This window comes from Mya arenaria, chromosome 7 (assembly GCF_026914265.1).
Source record: "Mya arenaria isolate MELC-2E11 chromosome 7, ASM2691426v1".
In the NCBI taxonomy this organism is placed as follows: domain Eukaryota; kingdom Metazoa; phylum Mollusca; class Bivalvia; order Myida; family Myidae; genus Mya; species Mya arenaria.
The window spans coordinates 7614674-7633448 of record NC_069128.1 but is presented as its reverse complement, the minus strand read 5'-3'; the positions used below and the strand labels follow the sequence as shown (position 1 = coordinate 7633448).

General features: G+C 33.5%; 1 protein-coding gene across 1 annotated transcript in view; it reads left to right on the top strand.

The window, feature by feature from the left end:
- LOC128240450 (thyrotropin-releasing hormone receptor-like) overlaps window positions 1-18775 on the top strand; it is an 85218-nt gene that overhangs the window by 26546 nt on the left and 39897 nt on the right. Inside the window, exons 2-3 of the mRNA XM_052957091.1 lie at window positions 6822-7004; window positions 7624-7806. Coding sequence (XP_052813051.1) covers window positions 6822-7004; window positions 7624-7806 — 366 coding nt within the window. The remainder of the gene's footprint in view (window positions 1-6821; window positions 7005-7623; window positions 7807-18775) is intronic.

The window sequence follows — 18775 nt, the reverse complement described above, 5'->3', positions numbered from 1 at the left end:
GTTGAAAATGTTAATTGAGAACGAAGGAAGTTCGCTTTGAGTATGTTTTTTAACCAAAATTCCGTTTTTTTAATTTTCCTTCTATCCGACAGTCAAATCTAGCCGATCGTGAAATTGAAAGTGATCATGTGACTCCTATAATTATTTATTTTGTTTTTGATAAGAAATTTCCTTTCTGTTGATTTTTGAATTCTACCAGAATATTGATGAGTATTCCAAAATGCTCTTAAGTAGGGTATATGAATTTGTTGACGAGTTCACGATGTAGCTTCTGTTTAAATGCTCTCAAAGAAGCATTTTTCCAGCAGAATTAACGCTGTCATCGGTAAGAAGCTGGTGTGTTAGTGAACAAAAAAGGATTCTAATTTGGATGAATTGAACTTTACTAGCCACTATGAATCAATCTGTAAAACAGAATGAATTGTAGTTTCCATGTCATTAGGGTTAGAAGATGGCTATGGGAGAGTGCTATCATATGTAAAATTGTATAGTTGTGCTCGCAATGGTGGAAGCGATATCGTTAACATTATATTAATGAGTGATACAAGATAAGTGCGCCTATGTTTGAGCCCTGTGCGACCCAATGTGTGAGCGGCTTAAAATTGGAGAAAACACACAAGAAACACTCGTTAAGACCTATTCAGTAAATATTGAAATAACCCTCTGTATACGTTGACTTATATTCCATATTCGAAGAGTTTGAAAATGAAACCTCTATGCAATATCATGTCAAAGGTCTTGACTTTATTTAATATTTGTAGATTATTAGTCATTAAAAAAATATACCAATTTGGTAATATATATTTGTGTCCGACTAACAATTCTCTAAAGTAATTAACTAAATCAAATTTCCATTCAGTAGAGAACTATTTATTTTGTAGTATCAATCTGGTGAAAAGAGTTCAAAGAGCGATAAACTTTTTTTGCATTTTATGGTTATTTTCATCAGGGTCAATTGCCTTCTTAACTTTAAGATAATCAAGGACGTGTTTTACTTCCGTGTCATTGATATCTAATGACAAAATTAAAGTGTTATAACACGGAAACATATAGAGGATAACTAAAGTTTATTTAAATACAGATATTATCATATTCTATCAAAGGTTTAGGACATGAAATAAGCCAAAAAGATATTCACTATTATAAATGTTCACGATCGAACAAAAAAGAAAAAACCATAACACGCCCCAACACAGTTTTCAAAAAGAATAAGAAAATATATTCTTTTTTAAAAGAATTTTACTGCTCAGATGATGGAAAAATAGTCCCAATGCACAGCAAGTCTATATCCTTTTAAATTTGGATGCCGAAAGTTCTACAAGTAATAGCCCCTTTTGCAAGATATTTCACACTCGTCATTGGACCCAAAAGCGTTGTCCATCATAAGGCGGTTGTACCATTTGAGCAGCAGATTCACGCACTTGCCGCGCCTGAACGTGCATAGGTGGTCCGCTCGGCGACAGACATCTTCACGTAGGGATTTGCCCGAGCAATTTGGCGATGCGCTGCTGTGGTAAACGACTCCTGACAAAGAGTGACGGAGCAAAGGAGGGCAAACACCACCAAATCAGCGATGATCTTCGACATCTTGCTCTGAGGAATAAATCACATTATTGAATAACATCAGTAAGCAGATATTTTGACCGAAAACGCCGTTGGCGCAAACTCACATGGTCCCAGCTTCCTCGTTCGCTTAGAATGAATATGAATATTTCAAACATTTTACGTTACCATCGGACCTGGTGACATATTTCATAAACAAAACTTCTTTTGAAACCAAGCATCTTATAAACTGCGGTTTGGCGCGTGATCAATATGATTTCAGTCATCTTAATAGTAAATGAATTGCTTGGTACAAATCTATTTATAATAAAACCTGTGATCGTAAATTATATTTAACGAGAGCATGCAATCTAAAAAAACACGTTGATTTTGGACAGAAAATAAACATGGATATTTTTTACATATATCACCAGCTGTGATATAGCAGTATTATGGTCGACAGTCCAATTATTCTTTTTTGTAAGTTTTCTACTTTACGATATAAAACCTCCATTCAGGTTGTTGTTTTCTTGTTACCTTCAAAAAATCACGACGATGACGGATAAGTAAGCTTACTCAAAATTTAGTTTTCGAGAGTAAGTGAAGTTTGAAAAATAGCAAACAACATTGTGCTGCCAAATCGCTTTTTCATCATTACCAGTCTTTGCTTAAAAAAACAGACATTGTTCAGTACGATCACTGACATACTTTCTTTTCATGTCTTGATGTTTACAAACCATTTAAATAACAATGAACTCGTATCAAGATGAACAACTTTCAATTTTTAAAGAAACAAATTCTTTGTATTCGTGTTGTCTAAATATATGAACGGTGTTCAAATGTAAGTATATGTAAATTTGCCGCTTCGTATTGTTTTCAATGTCAACGCTGAAAACAAATTTCCGCCTTATTAGTATACACTGGTTATGACATACACGCATGCATTCCTAAACCGTTTTCGCTTTTGCCTCTCTTTCGAATTTTAAAGGTTATACTCAGGCCTGATAAAACTGATCGTTTAATTGTAATTATGAAGTTTATCACGGACAATAAACAATCGCTCTTTGTTGGTTGGACGGGTGCAGCAAGGGTGTCTATTCCTGCAAAAAAGAGACACTTTGTCGGTAAGGTGTAGGTAGATGCCACTAGACATTTCCTATATGTTCTTAAGTCAATTAAGGTTTAGTTTTCACAACCCACCTAAACTTTATATGGGAAGAATTATCACTAAACATTAGACAACGTAAGAAAAATATTAACGTTTCTTATATTAATTAGGATAAATTTTGATGTACGAATCCACTATGAATTATATACAGTGTTTCTTTCCGGCGTACCAGTACCAAATTTACAGTGAAAATATAAACAGAAAAAGTAGATCATATAAATCCAGTATGGTTTTGAAAGCTCTTTCAAAATAGACAACCACATATTAGTCATACTTCTGTTTTGCCATGTAACAGAGATGTGGACTTAATTTATGTTCAACTATATATCGGGCAACAAAACAAATCGCCTATTAAAGACATTTCCTTTTCCATGTCTAAACAGTGTGTATGAAGGCGACCTGCTACATGTATATGAAAATGCTCACACCTCATACGAACTGCTGGAATGCAACCATCTGTACTGGTGTTGTCCAACCTCTGACAAATCAGCCGATGGCGGCCATTTTATTGCTATACCACTATACGTGACAGTTATGCATAATCAAGGATTAATATCAAAGTCGTTTTGAATTGAAATGACTGCCTGAACCGTGTATTAAAATTAAGTTTCGAAATGATGTCCAATTCTCAGCAAACATATTTTATTAGTCCAAAAGATTCCATTCGATTGCCACTCCAACCTATATGATAAAACAAGGACCTCTTTTTATGTAAAACAGTTAATTATATGTAAAATTATTCATTACGCTACAAAGCAGGCGGTCATTCGTTTTACATCATGCAACATAACAATCATATTCAAAGTGCGTCTCGAGAAATAATTCAGCTTAAGTGAAGTATATCCCGACGACGCCATTTTCAATCCTACCAGAGGTTGTTGCGCAGTTATGTTATTTCACCCGTTATCTAAATCTAAGATAAAAGAACTTAATGATTGAAAAGACAGCACCTAAATGTATGTTCTCATTAGCATTTGATTAAAATATCACGATTTATTATTCATAATTTATATATATAATATGGCCCGTCAAAACAAGTCCAGAAAATGCTGCTTCGTCTGTTTTTTAAAAGGTTAAAACTCTGTTAGATAATCAAATGATTAAAACTGTATGATCAAGACAGACGTTTGTAACATAAAGATGTTTTATTATGTAGTTTGTTATTGCTTTTAATTACTCAAAACGGTGCCATGCTTCATAACAACAATACTTGAGATGTGGTAGTTGTTGATGTCCTTTTGTCGAGAAAAACCTGAACAAAAATGTAAGAGTAGTTATTTTCCCTTTAAGTGTATGAAGTTCTTGAAAAGAACTATAAATGTTTAGTTAATTGACAAATGTTATAAGAACTACCGTATGAGACATTCAGCTTTCGCAAAATAACTTATGTTCTAAAGTTCATAATGTGTGTTTGTCTGTTTGTTGGAGCAGTAATTGGCATTACGTTTGCACAAAAGATAGATTTACGTTAATGTTTACAGACATTTACGACAGATGATTTAATCTTCAGACATTCAATAATTTCTTTTTGCATGTTTCTGTTTTTTTTCTGACGTGTTGCATTTAAGTCTATCTTTGGCGTTTCACATATATTGTGAGCTCAAATGTTTAACTCAAAACCAACACGAACTTACATTTAAATGTTGTTATATTTCTAAGAAGCCTCCATTTTGCATACTGTTATCTATGCAATGATAGAAAAGTCACAATTGCGATAATGATGATATACTAAAGTAGATCGTTGCTATACAGAAAGGTCAATCTCATATTTGCGATGCAATCTGAATCATAAATTTAAATAAACCATAACTAAAGGTGATATGTTGTAAAGATGCCATCTTCTCCGAATAAGCACACATTTGTGTTATTAATTGCCTTTGTTCACATTTATCAAAATTGAAATTCATTTCGGAGGCACTCATGCGATCTTGAATACCCCGCTCCAAATGGCAAGTTTCGTGCGCTTCATTGGTAAATGGCCCAAAGAGCTAGGCATTAAAGATTTCATGAATGCCCCCGAAATGAATATTACTAGGAGGTGGAATAATACAAACATTGTTGATAAGACTTGTGTATCATGTTATATTTTAGAAGACGAGTTTCACTTCCTTTTTTAATGTAATGTGCATTTTGAACGAGACAAGGATACCTGCCTAAATACTATTGTAAAACTCTAAGCATATTTAAAACCGTTGAGCTGTTCATGTCAAAGAATGTAATACTAGTGTAGTATTTGTATATTGAGCTTCTGAAAAAAGTTTACTCACTAGCTTAAGCATGTTTATAGATTATAATTGTATTTTTTGTTTGATAGTCTGCTGAAAACGTAATACTATTGGCATGTTAATGTCTAATTTAAATTTATTTTGTTTAGAATCAAATTAATAAATTCATCACAATATACCATACTCTGTTCTTGAATAATAAATCTTTATTCGTTCCATGCATTGACTCGCCGAGAGCCATGTATATTTACACACTTGGTTTACTTGTCAATGATCAAGGGTCATTTAAATCTTTTTCATTGTATGTTATGAAATGTTGAACGACATCACTATGTATTCGATTAGGTGACCAAATCTGGACTAGGAGGACAAACAATGCGGTGATTATCTAAACAGAAAAAGGTGATTATGTATAATTTCATTTACTGTCCTGTGCAAGTAAACACTACGAGTACACACGTATCACATCACTGATGTAATTGCCATATAGTTCCACCCACTTAATGTGGATGTGCAATCATCGCGTTGCAAATGAAATGTGAGAAAAAGGATAACTAACCATTTATCTGGAAAATAATTAAGGCATATAAGGTCCACACACTTCTTGTTGGATTATAAAATGACCATGTCTTAAATTGTTTCCTTATAACTATTAAATAAGCTGAATTACTGATTGTTTTCAACAATTATGAATTGTTGCAGTTGACGTATTTCGAATAAGACGTGCATTTTTGTATTTAAAAAAAATAAATATAATTATCAATAAATAAGGAAGACAAAGTGTGAATTTATTTAAAAGAAATAATTGGTACCATCCTTAAAACACATGTTTTGGAAATATATCTATGTTTAACATGCTTAGCCAATAAGGCAAGCAATGCATTAGAGGAAGTTGCTTTTGTTGATGTAATGAATAGAAAAAAGTCCGTGTTAGGTATAATTGCGACTGTTTTAAAGTTAAAATCCAGATTAGTGACTATATGAACATATAGATAAAAACACTAGTCCGAGTTAAGTTAACTACTAGTAAGATAACCGATCCGACTGATCAGGTTGCGCGTATGCTTATTTATTTTGCGATAGATATTCCGTGACTTAATTTGATATGCCTTTCACTATGGTTGTTTAGGGACCAATAATAAGCCGGGAGTGTTTATTATTGGTCTCAAATTGGACTTGTATAGACGGGCCACAGCAAATAGTAGTTTATTTACGTGTATAATGAATAATCAATCATTACATTTTAATCGAATGTTAATAATAACCTACATTAAGGTGCCATCCTTTATATCATTATGTATTTTACCCTGGTTATTTATAAAAGATCTTGCTAAAGGTAGCTAAAAATTCCGGTGCAATTAACTATTAAGGTATTCACAATTGGTAAACAAATGAAGCTTATAACATTTGCAAGATATACTTCACTAATGCTAAGTTATTTTTCTGGACGCACCTTGAATATGTTATTTTGCATGATAAAAAATAACTGGGGCTTAATATCGGTATGCATAATTTATATATCTTAAACTATTTAACATACAAAGAGGTTCTAGTTTTAGTATATAGCTAGGAGTGGCAATAGAGTGGAATGTTTTGGATCATTAAATATTCTTGCTGAGAATTGTAAATCATTTCGAATCTTAACTTCAACAAACTAATCAGTCATTCATTTTATTTCAAAACGACTTTAATATTAATCCACGATTATGCATAACTGTTAGGCACTCTGGTTTAACAATTCAAAGGCAGCAAATGGCAGAGGTTTGAGCACGCCAATATAGCGCGAGCAATTATTGATATGGCAGAGGTGCCACGTTATACAGCGGATTGCATTCGCACGAACTAGGAATGATGTGACAGGAAATATCTTCCATCTTGTTCTCCAGGAACTCGGTTTATTTCTTGTGATCTAAATGAAAACTGGGAACTACCCCAAATTGAATGCTATCCGTACTGCAGACAAGGGTCAATACCTTCTTTACCAAATGCGGAGCCGAAGCCAGGTGATTTCTACGACAACACAATGCAAGCAGAGTACATGTGTTCAAGTGGCTCCTATATGTTTTCAGGTAAGAAAATATTTGAGTATGCTTACAATCCTAATAAAAATATTGTCATTTGTTGGCAGCCCATTGTGTGTAGGACTTAATATACACAGCCATAATATAGAGCACATTGCGGTGGTTTACTCGATGTCGAAGCATTATTCTTTTTGATAATACAAATGAACATACTTCATTGTTTTTCTTTTGGTTGTTGTTACCATTCATCACACTTGTCGTCCGATACGCATATGTAATCAAGGCAAATGCCTTTATTTGCACAGACGAAACGGAGGAAGGTAAAGCCCGTATCGCCTCGTTCTTTGAGGTCAATGGGTAGCATTATTCTAGCGGTTAACAGTGCTTGGTGGTAGTTGTATAAAGTTTACTAAATACTGTAAAGGTAACAAAAGGAGTGAAGTATGATACACATATTTGTTTAATGAAGGCACCTCCATAGAAGTATTGTGGAGTTGATAGAGCGCCTAACTTGCACGCAGGTTCGATCGTTAGATTGGCCTCGATCTCATCTGAATGAGTATGATATAAGAGCAAGCCTCAGCATTTCCAACATTAGGACTTGCAATAACTATTGTCCTTTACCTTACAGTTAATTATTATGGATATTCAGTTCTTCTTTCTTCAGGAACTCCTTATATCTTCTGTGATCAGAATGGTAACTGGGGAAATCCTGAAATTACCTGTTATCCATACTGCACACAGGAGTCAATACCTTTCGTACCAAATGCGGAGCCGAAACCAGGTTATTCCTACGTCAACACTATACAAGCAGAGTACATGTGTTCAAGTGGCTCCTATATGTTTTCAGGTAAGACCATGTTTGAGTATGCTATCAATTCTGATGAAAATATTGTCATTTGTTGGCGGCCCTTTGTATGCAGGACTTATACACAGCCATAATGTAGAGCATGTTGTGCTGGGTTTACTCGATGTCGAAGCAACATTCTTTTCGATAATACAGAACAAACACACTTTCTTTTTTTCTTTTATGAAGTTTTTACCATTCATCACAATTATCGTCTAATGCGAATATGTAATCAAATCAAACGCCTTTATATGCACAGACGAAACGCTAGAAGGTTAAGCCCGTATCGCTTCGTTCTTTGAGGTCAATGGGTAACATTCTTTTAGCGGGAAACAGTGCTTGGTGTAAGTGTATTGAAGTTTACTAAACACGAACATTTTCTCTACTGTGATGCTCAAGTTACTTTTGGAATTTGTCAGCTGATATCATTTGAAAATATCGTTTAAATGTAACGTCAAACAGAAACCGCAGTAGTATTTAAAGTATATTCTTCTAGTGTTCGTATATAGTTTGAGAAGAGAAATTGTTTTAGAAACTATTAACTGCTTACGGCGTGAGTATTTCCTTTTTTCCAAGTTTAAAAACTTAGTATATGGTCATACGTTAGCACTTTATAAATAATTTTGAAACAATACATATTACAGTGACTGTCCTCATAAGCACCTTTAATAGTCTAGCCGGACGGCGTTAAATTCATATTAAATGATTTAGAGCTTATAACAATGTTAAGATTCAGAAAAATATAAAAAATGTTCCAATAAGACAAAAGGGAAACATTTTGCCAACAGGAAAATGATTTATATATCATGAATGCGCAAATACATATGTGGCATATGTAAACAAATATCACAAGAATGGGAAGGATGCCATACTATCGTTTGCTTATGGGCTCAGAGATGAATGAATATTATCAACGCTATTCATGTCATTGAGAGTAATTTTCTGTCATATCCAATTAAGCGCGTCAAAGGACCCCAGTCACTATCTATATGAATCCTCATATTATTCAGTGCATAGTATTTCACTAGTAAAGCTACAATACATGTTTTTTTATTATATGTACTTTGATCGCTTTTCCACATATACATATATGGATTCGTAAAGTCTTGTCATTTTAGAACAACTTGGTATGTGATTTCACCTGTATTTTCAAAGGGCTGGTTTTAAATTAAATAGCCTTTGAACTTAGCCAGTCTTAAATCTAACACCATCTGGATATTTTAAAATAGCTATGCCTGTATAAAATGGCAAACCTCCAACGAAATATCCTTAGATTAAGCATTATACTATGTTTAACGGTGATCAGTTTAAACCTGGCGTATCATTTACTAATTTATTTGGTTAATGTAGCTGAGTAGAGATAAACATGACAGTGGGAATTGCATCAAACAAATATGTTCACAAAACTTATGTCTGCATATAAATAACACCAATGCAAGATTTGTTTTCAATGTAAAGGGGAGAACAATTTATACAGTGAAAGTTATTACATTTTGTAGAGTTTTAAGTGTTAAATATCGTAAAGAATTGTTGGTTAAATAAACATATGCATTTAAGGTATATAATTATTGAAGCACATTTTTCGTATTTATGATTGGTATATTGTTAGGTAGCAACCATGGCCCTATGGTAACAGTCTTGGGCTAAATAGTGCATGATTTGGGATTTGTCACGTGTGTGAGAATTGTCACATACTGAGTCTTGGATATTTATCCAAAATCGATTTTCAGGTTGGCCGTATGTCCAGTGTGATATAAATGGTATGTGGTCAAGCAGAGAAGTCAAGTGTTACCCCTATTGTTTCTCGCCCGAACCGGTCAACGGCGTCTCAATGGTAACGATTGAGTTCTGCTTAAATGAATTTAAATTGATGAGTTTAATATAAATTACCCTTACCACCTGTTTATATGTCTGTTGAGCACAATAGTATACTACAATAATTGCGGCCTTGACATTAAGGTTGATTTAGGTAGTTTTTCATAAAAATATTATCATGAAGCCAAATAATATGCTTTACTTCAGGAAACGTGGTCAAAAGAATACGCATATGGACAGACGGTCAAGTATTCGTGCAGTGAGGGCTACTACTTGCCGACCTTTCTTCATGTAGCCATAGCAACTTGTCACGTGAACGGAACATGGACATATTCTACTGAGTGCTTTAAGCTCTGCGGTCCACCACCTTTTGTAAATATTGCAACATTTCTTGAGTTTGATGGACCTCCATTCACCTATCAAAGCAAGGCATGTTATATTTGCGACAACACTGCGCATTTTCAGAAAAAAGAAATGAACTGTACACGTGATGGTTATTGGGTTGTCTTTGAGCAATGTTGTTTCGTTTGCTTTACATACAGAGATGGTACATGTCAGCCTGATCCTAAAAGTTGTTCAGACAACTATGCCCGGTAGAAACTTTATTCCGTTTCTTTCATATGAAATATGCAAACCTTAAAAGGATATGCGTTAGTTGATAGCATGACTTTGGAGAGCGAAATTTACGTTACTGTTTTAAATTCTCAGGTCGACGTTAGTGAATTCAGTGCTTTCTTGTTTTCTGAACGTTTGTCGTGCCTCTTTGTCTGACCACTAAAAACTTTAAATCTAGATCAAAAAACGATATGGATATACCATATGCCAACTTAAACCATACTTGCATGTTAAATGTATACACGCAATCATTCAAACACTATCAATAACTACATAGGGGCTGTCGTCTTGGACAAGCAAGTGATATGGTATTCAAAATCGCCCTTTTCAAAAGTATTTTGAATGCCATAGTTATCTGAATACGGATATATTTCGGAAATGTGCTAAACATTTACAAGCTTAATTAAATAGTTAGTTAGTAAGTTAGAAAATCTTCAATGTAAAAGTTTAAGTTCAATGAGTCTTACTTAGTTTCCTTTGTTTCTCAGATTCTTTGTATACAATATGTTAAGGTGTCAAATTATATAAACATTGTAGAAAAAAAGGTGTCAAATAATATGAACGTTGTAAAATATGTTGTTAGATAAAATGCACTTTGTATGTTGAAATTTCAGATTATATATAATTTGTACATTTTAAAGGTTTCTGATTGTATGCACTTTGTTGACTAAGAGTGTCAGATTTCATGTATACATGTTATAGAAAAAGATGGCAAATAGTATGCACTTTGTAGATTAAGGTGCCTGATTATATGCATGTTCGGTATTGAGACTAATACTATATACGTTAACAATCAAGTGGTCAGATTATATGGACTTTGAACATGAAATTGCCAGATTATATGTTAGTTACTAATTGTCGAGGATATATATATATATATATATATATATATATATATATATATATATATATATATATATATATATATATATATATATATATATATATATATATATATATATATATATGTTTTATAAACGATATTGTCACACCCCTCATACTTTAAAATAAAGATAAGTTATAAAAACGAGTATAAAAACATATACTCGTTTTTGTCGTTATTTTTGAGGTTTCATTGTTATATTTTATTGTAGAGGAATACCATTACTAGAAAAAGTGAAATATCTATTTATTATCGTGTATGCAGTTTCCCTGTCAACATTGCCATATCGAATAAATGTTGGCTTACGGTCAAAATGTCGGCAAGTCGGTTTGATAACGGCCCGCTAACTGTCTGATAGTAAGGTTATTTATAAGCCTATCAATATCTTTTTTTCATATCTAACATTGACATTCAGAGTGGTAAAAATAGCATGAACTGACTCTGGATTTACATTTGCCAAAAGAAAAGTGCTCTTCAGATAAACTTTACCCCACCCGGTAATGGTAAGCATTTAGTGAACCTTTTCAACATAGGCATGGTTATAGATTTGAACCGTTCAATAATAGATTTCTTCGATATGTATGTGTTAAAACGCATTTGTTGTTCTCACCGCTGGTGTAACGTTATATCCATAATTATTTCATTATTTATCGTAAGTTTCTGTACTCGCACAATGTCAGCCAGTTTGTTATTCTGCGCAACTTCCGATGTTTTAAAGTCAAGAACAGTCATGTATAAGGTGACTCATCTTTTTGATTTGTTTATGTTTACATTCCAAAACATAGGGCTATTTTCAAAGGCTTTCTTAGTATCAGTTGCATATTTTTCGAGATTTCTTTAAACGTTCTTTTTTGTGGCGGTCACATGATTGTCATCATTTTTTTTTGGTACTACCAACGTTTTGGGTGGCATTGCCATAAATTTTCATGGCAGTAGCGTTCCGCCAACCTACGGCTACTGTGCGAGTATAAAAGCGCCACGATTTTTGTTGGAAGTCAGTCTGATTCAAGTCCTTGTTCAGAACAGAACCAGAGTTTTAACTGAAATAATAACGATAGTGTAACATTATAAAACTGCTTGATATATTAGTTACTCAGAAAGCAAAAAACTTATGTGGCCTTGATTAAATTAAACATTTATAAGTATTTTACGAACGTTCAGTTTTGGTAGAATTGGCCTACAATATTAGCAGAACATACATACGTATTGAAAATATAAAGCACAGACAACTGTATACAGAAAGTACGGTGACTATTGGTTGTTATCTAGCTTGGATTGCCATTACCAGAACAATGTTAAAATCTCGTTGTACTGCCGAAATAACATAATCGCTAGACCCATGGTTAATATAACAAATACATTATACTTTATATAATATAATACGATTTTTACAGAACGTGCGCACCTGCGAAAACATACTGACCTTTAATAAATATTATGATATAGATACATAGTATTACTGTTTGAACAATTGCTCTTAGTTCGAGTGATGTTTCACCTTTATAAATGCAATGAAACTGTTAAAACTTACAAACTGTTTTCAATACGTGGTTGGAAACGATACGGACTATAGAATGTCTGTTTAATATCAGATTTGAGTCGGTCACCTGAGAGCCAAGCTGAGCTTGTTAGCACGGCCAACAAGAAGTTGAAACGGAGTTGTGTTATACGTTTACATACATTTGTGTCAAGCACATTTCACTAGCGTGAAACAAAGGTGAGCCCTTACAATATCAAGGAACATAGTATTCAAAGAAAACGGAGGAAAAGAACGAATCAGGACACTTCCGATCTATCTAGATGATTGCCAATTAGAAGATCATCAATTGTAACATTATCATAAGCATGAACAGCTCGTCAATAATAATGAGGCCGTTTACGCGTCAACGACAGTTATAGCAATTGAATCACGAGTTACATTCAGTTCTGCATAATATTTTATATTATAGATCATATATCATAATGATCGTCAAAACATCTTATGAGCATGAAAAAGACGATTTTTTAAAAGTCGTGAAATATATTAGTATCGTTGAGGTAAACTATATCACTTGTTTGTTCTGTAACATTTATAATTATTTACGTATTAACAACGCAATTTATATCTTTATTCAGCAAAACAACCTTAACGAAAAGAGCCTTCATTTAAAGGGAAAATACAGGCATATTATTTATGAACAAGTCTTTCTAGAAGAATATGACATTTAAATTGAGTTTGTTATTATTCGAAACATAATGTTTGGAGTTATCAAAAGAAATTAGATACTTAATTAAATTAAATGATGACATGACTTCTTTTATATAATAATATACTCGTTAGAGTTTCCTCAGAGACCAGTTCATTTTTGTTACGGCGCACTAGTCAGAAAACGGAATTAGGATAGGTACACATTTTTATTTGGGAATAATTATCTATAGCATACATAAGAAACTCCTCACATAATTTGCTTATTAACTCATATCTGATTTTATAATAAGACCAATGATACTTTCTACTTTTATTAATGGCTGAAGTTCTGTATTAGAATTTAACCTATTTTTGGAATCATCCTTGCCGTTTATTAATCCATCCTAATTCAAGTTTATATGAAAATGATTATATTATATGGTCTCCATTAAATAAGTGCTAACCATATAGATAACAATTTGTACGATTCCCAACACTAGAGATAGTGGCGTTTTCAATATACAGAGTTTTACGGTAACATGAATGATAGTATCTGTCATGTGTTCCCGTTGCAGATAGAAAAATCCGACCCGAGGGCACCTGCGTTGCCAGGTAACGAGGCTTGCCGAGTTACCGGCCACGCAGCGTGCCGAGATTCGGATTTTTCTATCCGGAACAGACACACATGATAGATATTTTTACTAGCATACATAAATTTCATTTTTTTATGGAGAAATTACATAAAAAGCGCATTTTTGTATGTATCACCAAAAAGCGCGTGCGATAATGTTTACTGACGTCATGACGCGCAATAATTGATTCACTGCATACGTCAAGAAGTTCCTTCAGTATCACGTCTTTTAAGGGTTATTTTGTTTTGTTTTTTAAAGTATATTTTTGTAAAGTTAATGTTAATGGAACTTATCTTTTTAAATCGCATAATTATGATTACATTAAGTGTATTATAAAAGAAATTGAAATTATTACGTCACAGCGCGTGACACATCTGGCTTGGGGGATGCCAGATGGAGTTTTCCAGCACGGCTGAATTCACCGGAAATGCCTATCCGGTGTGCTAGAAAAGGTCATAAAAACTAAGAGCTGGTGACCCCAAACCTTACTTGCAAAATGGACATTTTTTTCTAAGAAACGGGTGACGTCACAGGGAATATGCAAATGAGGTTTGAGGTATATCAAATGAGACCGACATTACTACGATTTATGCAAATTAAGCATTTTTGTTATAATGATTAACATTCAGAGATTTAATTTTAACCTCATTCCAGGTAATGTAGATGGAAATTTCAGAAATGAAAATGAGGGTAATCTCGGCCGAAGACAACACAATACAAGGAAGTGTATCATTTGTAAGGAATCAAGGGATTAAGTACTTGTGTAATATGAACCACATATACATAGATATATACGGTGGAAAATATAAAATGTTATATGACCGGTGATCCATTACATTGTGATGAAATAAGCTTAAAGTATTAGTATAAAGAAACGTTTTCTGGGCATAAACAAGTACCGGTGTCCATTATAAAGACTATGAAATACCCTATGTTGTGGTCGAACCCACAACATTTTAGATAAGAGGCGGAAACTATACCAATATATAATTCTCATTTGTATGTGGATGGAGCAACGTTAGTTAAAAATCACTGAGATATTTAACTTGTTAACAAAAGCTCAGCCTTATCCACTTCCAAGCATTTATCCAAAAGGTGTTATGTCCAAAACAAGGCGCCAACAATATTCACTACAAAAGACGAATGAGAAATGAAACAATATCCTTACCCCATTTTCAATTCGAATACACCCTTCATGTAAGTGCAACAATCGCAACACTCACTCGCATCGGCACTGACAGCTTCTTATATAATAATTCTGGAAAAAAACATTAAGTGAATAATCACATTTTGAAACGAGTTAATCAATTATGTAATTATGAGGCTATATATAGGACTCATTACTCATGTTTTCTTTTCATGATACTTGAACAACACGGACTGTGTGGTGATATTAAACTAGCGCTATAATGTAGCATCTGTAAGATCTGTTCTCTTTAACTTTCTCATAATCGTTTCCTTTCCATGTGAAAATGGAATTATATCAACTTTTTAAGTAATACAAAAGGCCAATTGTAACGTATTCCTTTTAACCTTTAAAAGTTATATGAGTATACCACACTTTTAATTGTAGTTTTGTTCTCAAGAAAAAGCGCTCTCCGCGAAGTGGCAAATGCCTCCCCCCATAATGTACTTTTATTTTTCATTTCATCCGCCTTTACCTCTTGCCAACCATTTGTACCTTTCAAAACATTTCTCGACCAATCTGCTAGTCTAAATATGTAACCAAGCCTTACAATATTTCCATCAATAAAAATGTTATTATATTAAATACTAGATAAACTATGTTCTAAGGTAATACTTCTACCGCTTATTGGTGTAAGTAGAACTATCCGAAGAGAAATAAAATAAGCTTTAGTTTCGTTTTAATCCGATTCAATATACCATGAACATATTGACATACAAGTTTATGTACAAACAAGTTTAATCACAAAGAATAATAACGCTCGTCCTACATCTGTGGAAAAGGAACAGCAAACACTTAAAAATGTGTCTTCAAAAACCTCGGAAAATCCCCAAACAACCATCCGTTTTTTAAATGAAAAAGCAAAAAAAAACACACAGATTTTGACTTTGCGCAACTTCAAAAGTTTCGAGAAGTCTAAAGTTTGTCTGTTGGTATATTCCGGAACATATGTCAACTGGTGTTCGGTTAGAACAATTAAACCAGTGTGACTAAGAACGATATTGTCTTTCTGAATATTTTCAGAAATAGATTGAACACTACTGCGTATTAGACACACCCTGTAGCTTTATGAAACCTACTACTAAGGCACATATTGTGCACAGTACCTTGCATTACTCTTTTAATCATTTACAATCGTGCGTAACTGAGTAGTATTTATCAATACGCCTTCTGTCTCTTTTGTATTAAAAACATTACCTTGAGGTGGGCTTTAAAATGAATCTATATTGCATGCATTTTAATTCCAAATACTGTACCAAGTGAAAACTTTTAAATCGAGACTTGAAATAAGGAAAGTGATATTCAGATGGAACTTGTTTCTGTAGCTGTCACTTTAGTATGGCTATTTTGAAGCATATAACATTATTGTCCATGAAAATGTTCTGACATCATTAAACCATTTATCTTTACGCACTTCATATGTACGAGCCAATTGACGTCAAACACATACTCAAAATAACTTATTTGAAACCGGAATGAAAGTATTATTGACATGTTCCATACATTTACTTTGCACCCATCAGTTTCACACTTTGTTTAACTAGGAAGCTGTCTATTTGTTAAAAGCCGACGCAGAAGCATCTTCTTGTCAACAGCTTAAATGCCAATATAACTAGACTCAAACAGCTGATTGTGTTTTATTGCTGCAATTTCTTGTCTATCGAAATAACATCAAGCATTTAAAGCATTCAGAAGGCGCAGTTAAACGTCTGAGGGCAATATCGTTACTTTCACCAAATTGCATATCTTGGTTCTTGATAACCTGTTTTGCGCGATTACGTGTGGTAGTTGCATTTGAGATGTTCGAAAACTTACAAACTGTTATTAAAAAACAACGACATTGTACGTGTTACATCAAGTGAAACCTTTCATACAGTTTTAAGGTGAACCATATGTTAGACTATTATCAAAGTTTCAAACTATGTCATATTGAACAAACAATTGTTCACGTCGGCTGTCTGTAAAATTATGGCACTATTTTAATAATTCTATATCTGATGTAATTATTCTTCTATATAAAGTAGCATTTTACTATCGATATTCATTCGCGCAAAATTGATTATCGTTTAAATCCATAATATTATCCAGGCACGTGATGGCGATTACTGTATAATTGCTCTACGCAGACGAAAACGTGCTCCATTGCGTCATTTTCACGAAAGAAATATGGCCGATAATTACCTGGCAGGCACAAATTGTATACAAGAAAAGGTTTAAGCGAATCAATCGGTTCAAGGGAAGTGAAATAAGTGTTACTATTAATGGACATTTGCCAACGTGTACTACCTGTCTAATTCTACAAAACTTGTAAGGCCCAATATGCATCGGCATTCAGTTTAACCTTAACGGTGAATGTAGCTTGCAGATAATTTATGTGGGGGTCGGATTCCTTATGTTAAACTAGCCTGAATGGTTAACATATTGTAGTTAAGTTGATCCTTTCTCCCACCGGTATGTGTTTTTCACATGCTTATGTGTAGTCATTATAAATTCAACATTACACTAAAATTATAAAAAGGGTTTATCAACATGTTGTATATATTAGCACATACTACTTATTTTTTGGATAGAAGAAATTTGATACAGAAATATTGAGAGGAGGACTAGAAAGTGTACAAAATGCAAAATAAACTGCATTGAAAAATAATATAATTTCCTACTTTCATGTCTACTTTATCGCAGCCTTACATTTCCTCATTTGAGTACTGTTCATGTTTGCCTCGCAGAAATATCAATGACAACGTCAAAGAAGTCAAAATTAACAAGACATGATTTTAAGACAGCTCTGTACTAAGTATCACTAGGCTTCACCCTACGTCATTCAACTCTGGGCGTGAACAATATGTCTGAGTTCAGAAACCATTTCTCCAACATAACGCACTTACATTAGAACAAGACTTACCGTAAATACTTGTTATCACCCATGCAATAACATCAATGATGGTCTTTAAGTGACACCCTTATTCAAAATCAATAAATACACATGTATAACAAATATGTATTTTGAGTGATAAACCTTTAACTACTCACTAAATAATGGATCTATGGAAAATATTAATTACTAATATCAAGATTGTAACCGTGTATTTAAAAGCTGAAAACGCAAAAAATATTAAATGATTGGTGAATGCTAAAAGGTTTCCTGTGATTTACTATCGTATTATAAGGTAAAAAATACCGTGTTTTCAGCACATTTCTTTAAAGAAAGCTCGGTATCTTTCATAAGAAACATTATTTTCAACTTTTCTTCACCCTTTAATGGTATTTTTAAACCATTTTTTAATTGTGATAAATCTTATTTGGGAATAAGAGTGCATCTTTAAGTGACTTGCCTCCCTCGAGAACAGTCGCTTTTATTCATGAATTAGATTGAACTGACTTGTCGTCTGCGACTCTCAGCTCACTAAGTGCGATTTACAAAGACTTGGTTAACATATGATACATTTATACTCACACTGTAACAATCGTTTTCTATCATGTATACATTTTCGTACGTAAACAGTGCCGTAGCCAGAGGCATATTTTAACCGAGGCAGAAAATATTCAATGGGGTTGGGTTGGTAGGGGTCCGAAAATGAGTTTGCTCTTAGAACATCTGTTGATGTTTTCTGCTCAGTTTCAGTCAAGTGTTTTACGTATGTATTGCGTCACACATGCCAAAACAATACACTCGG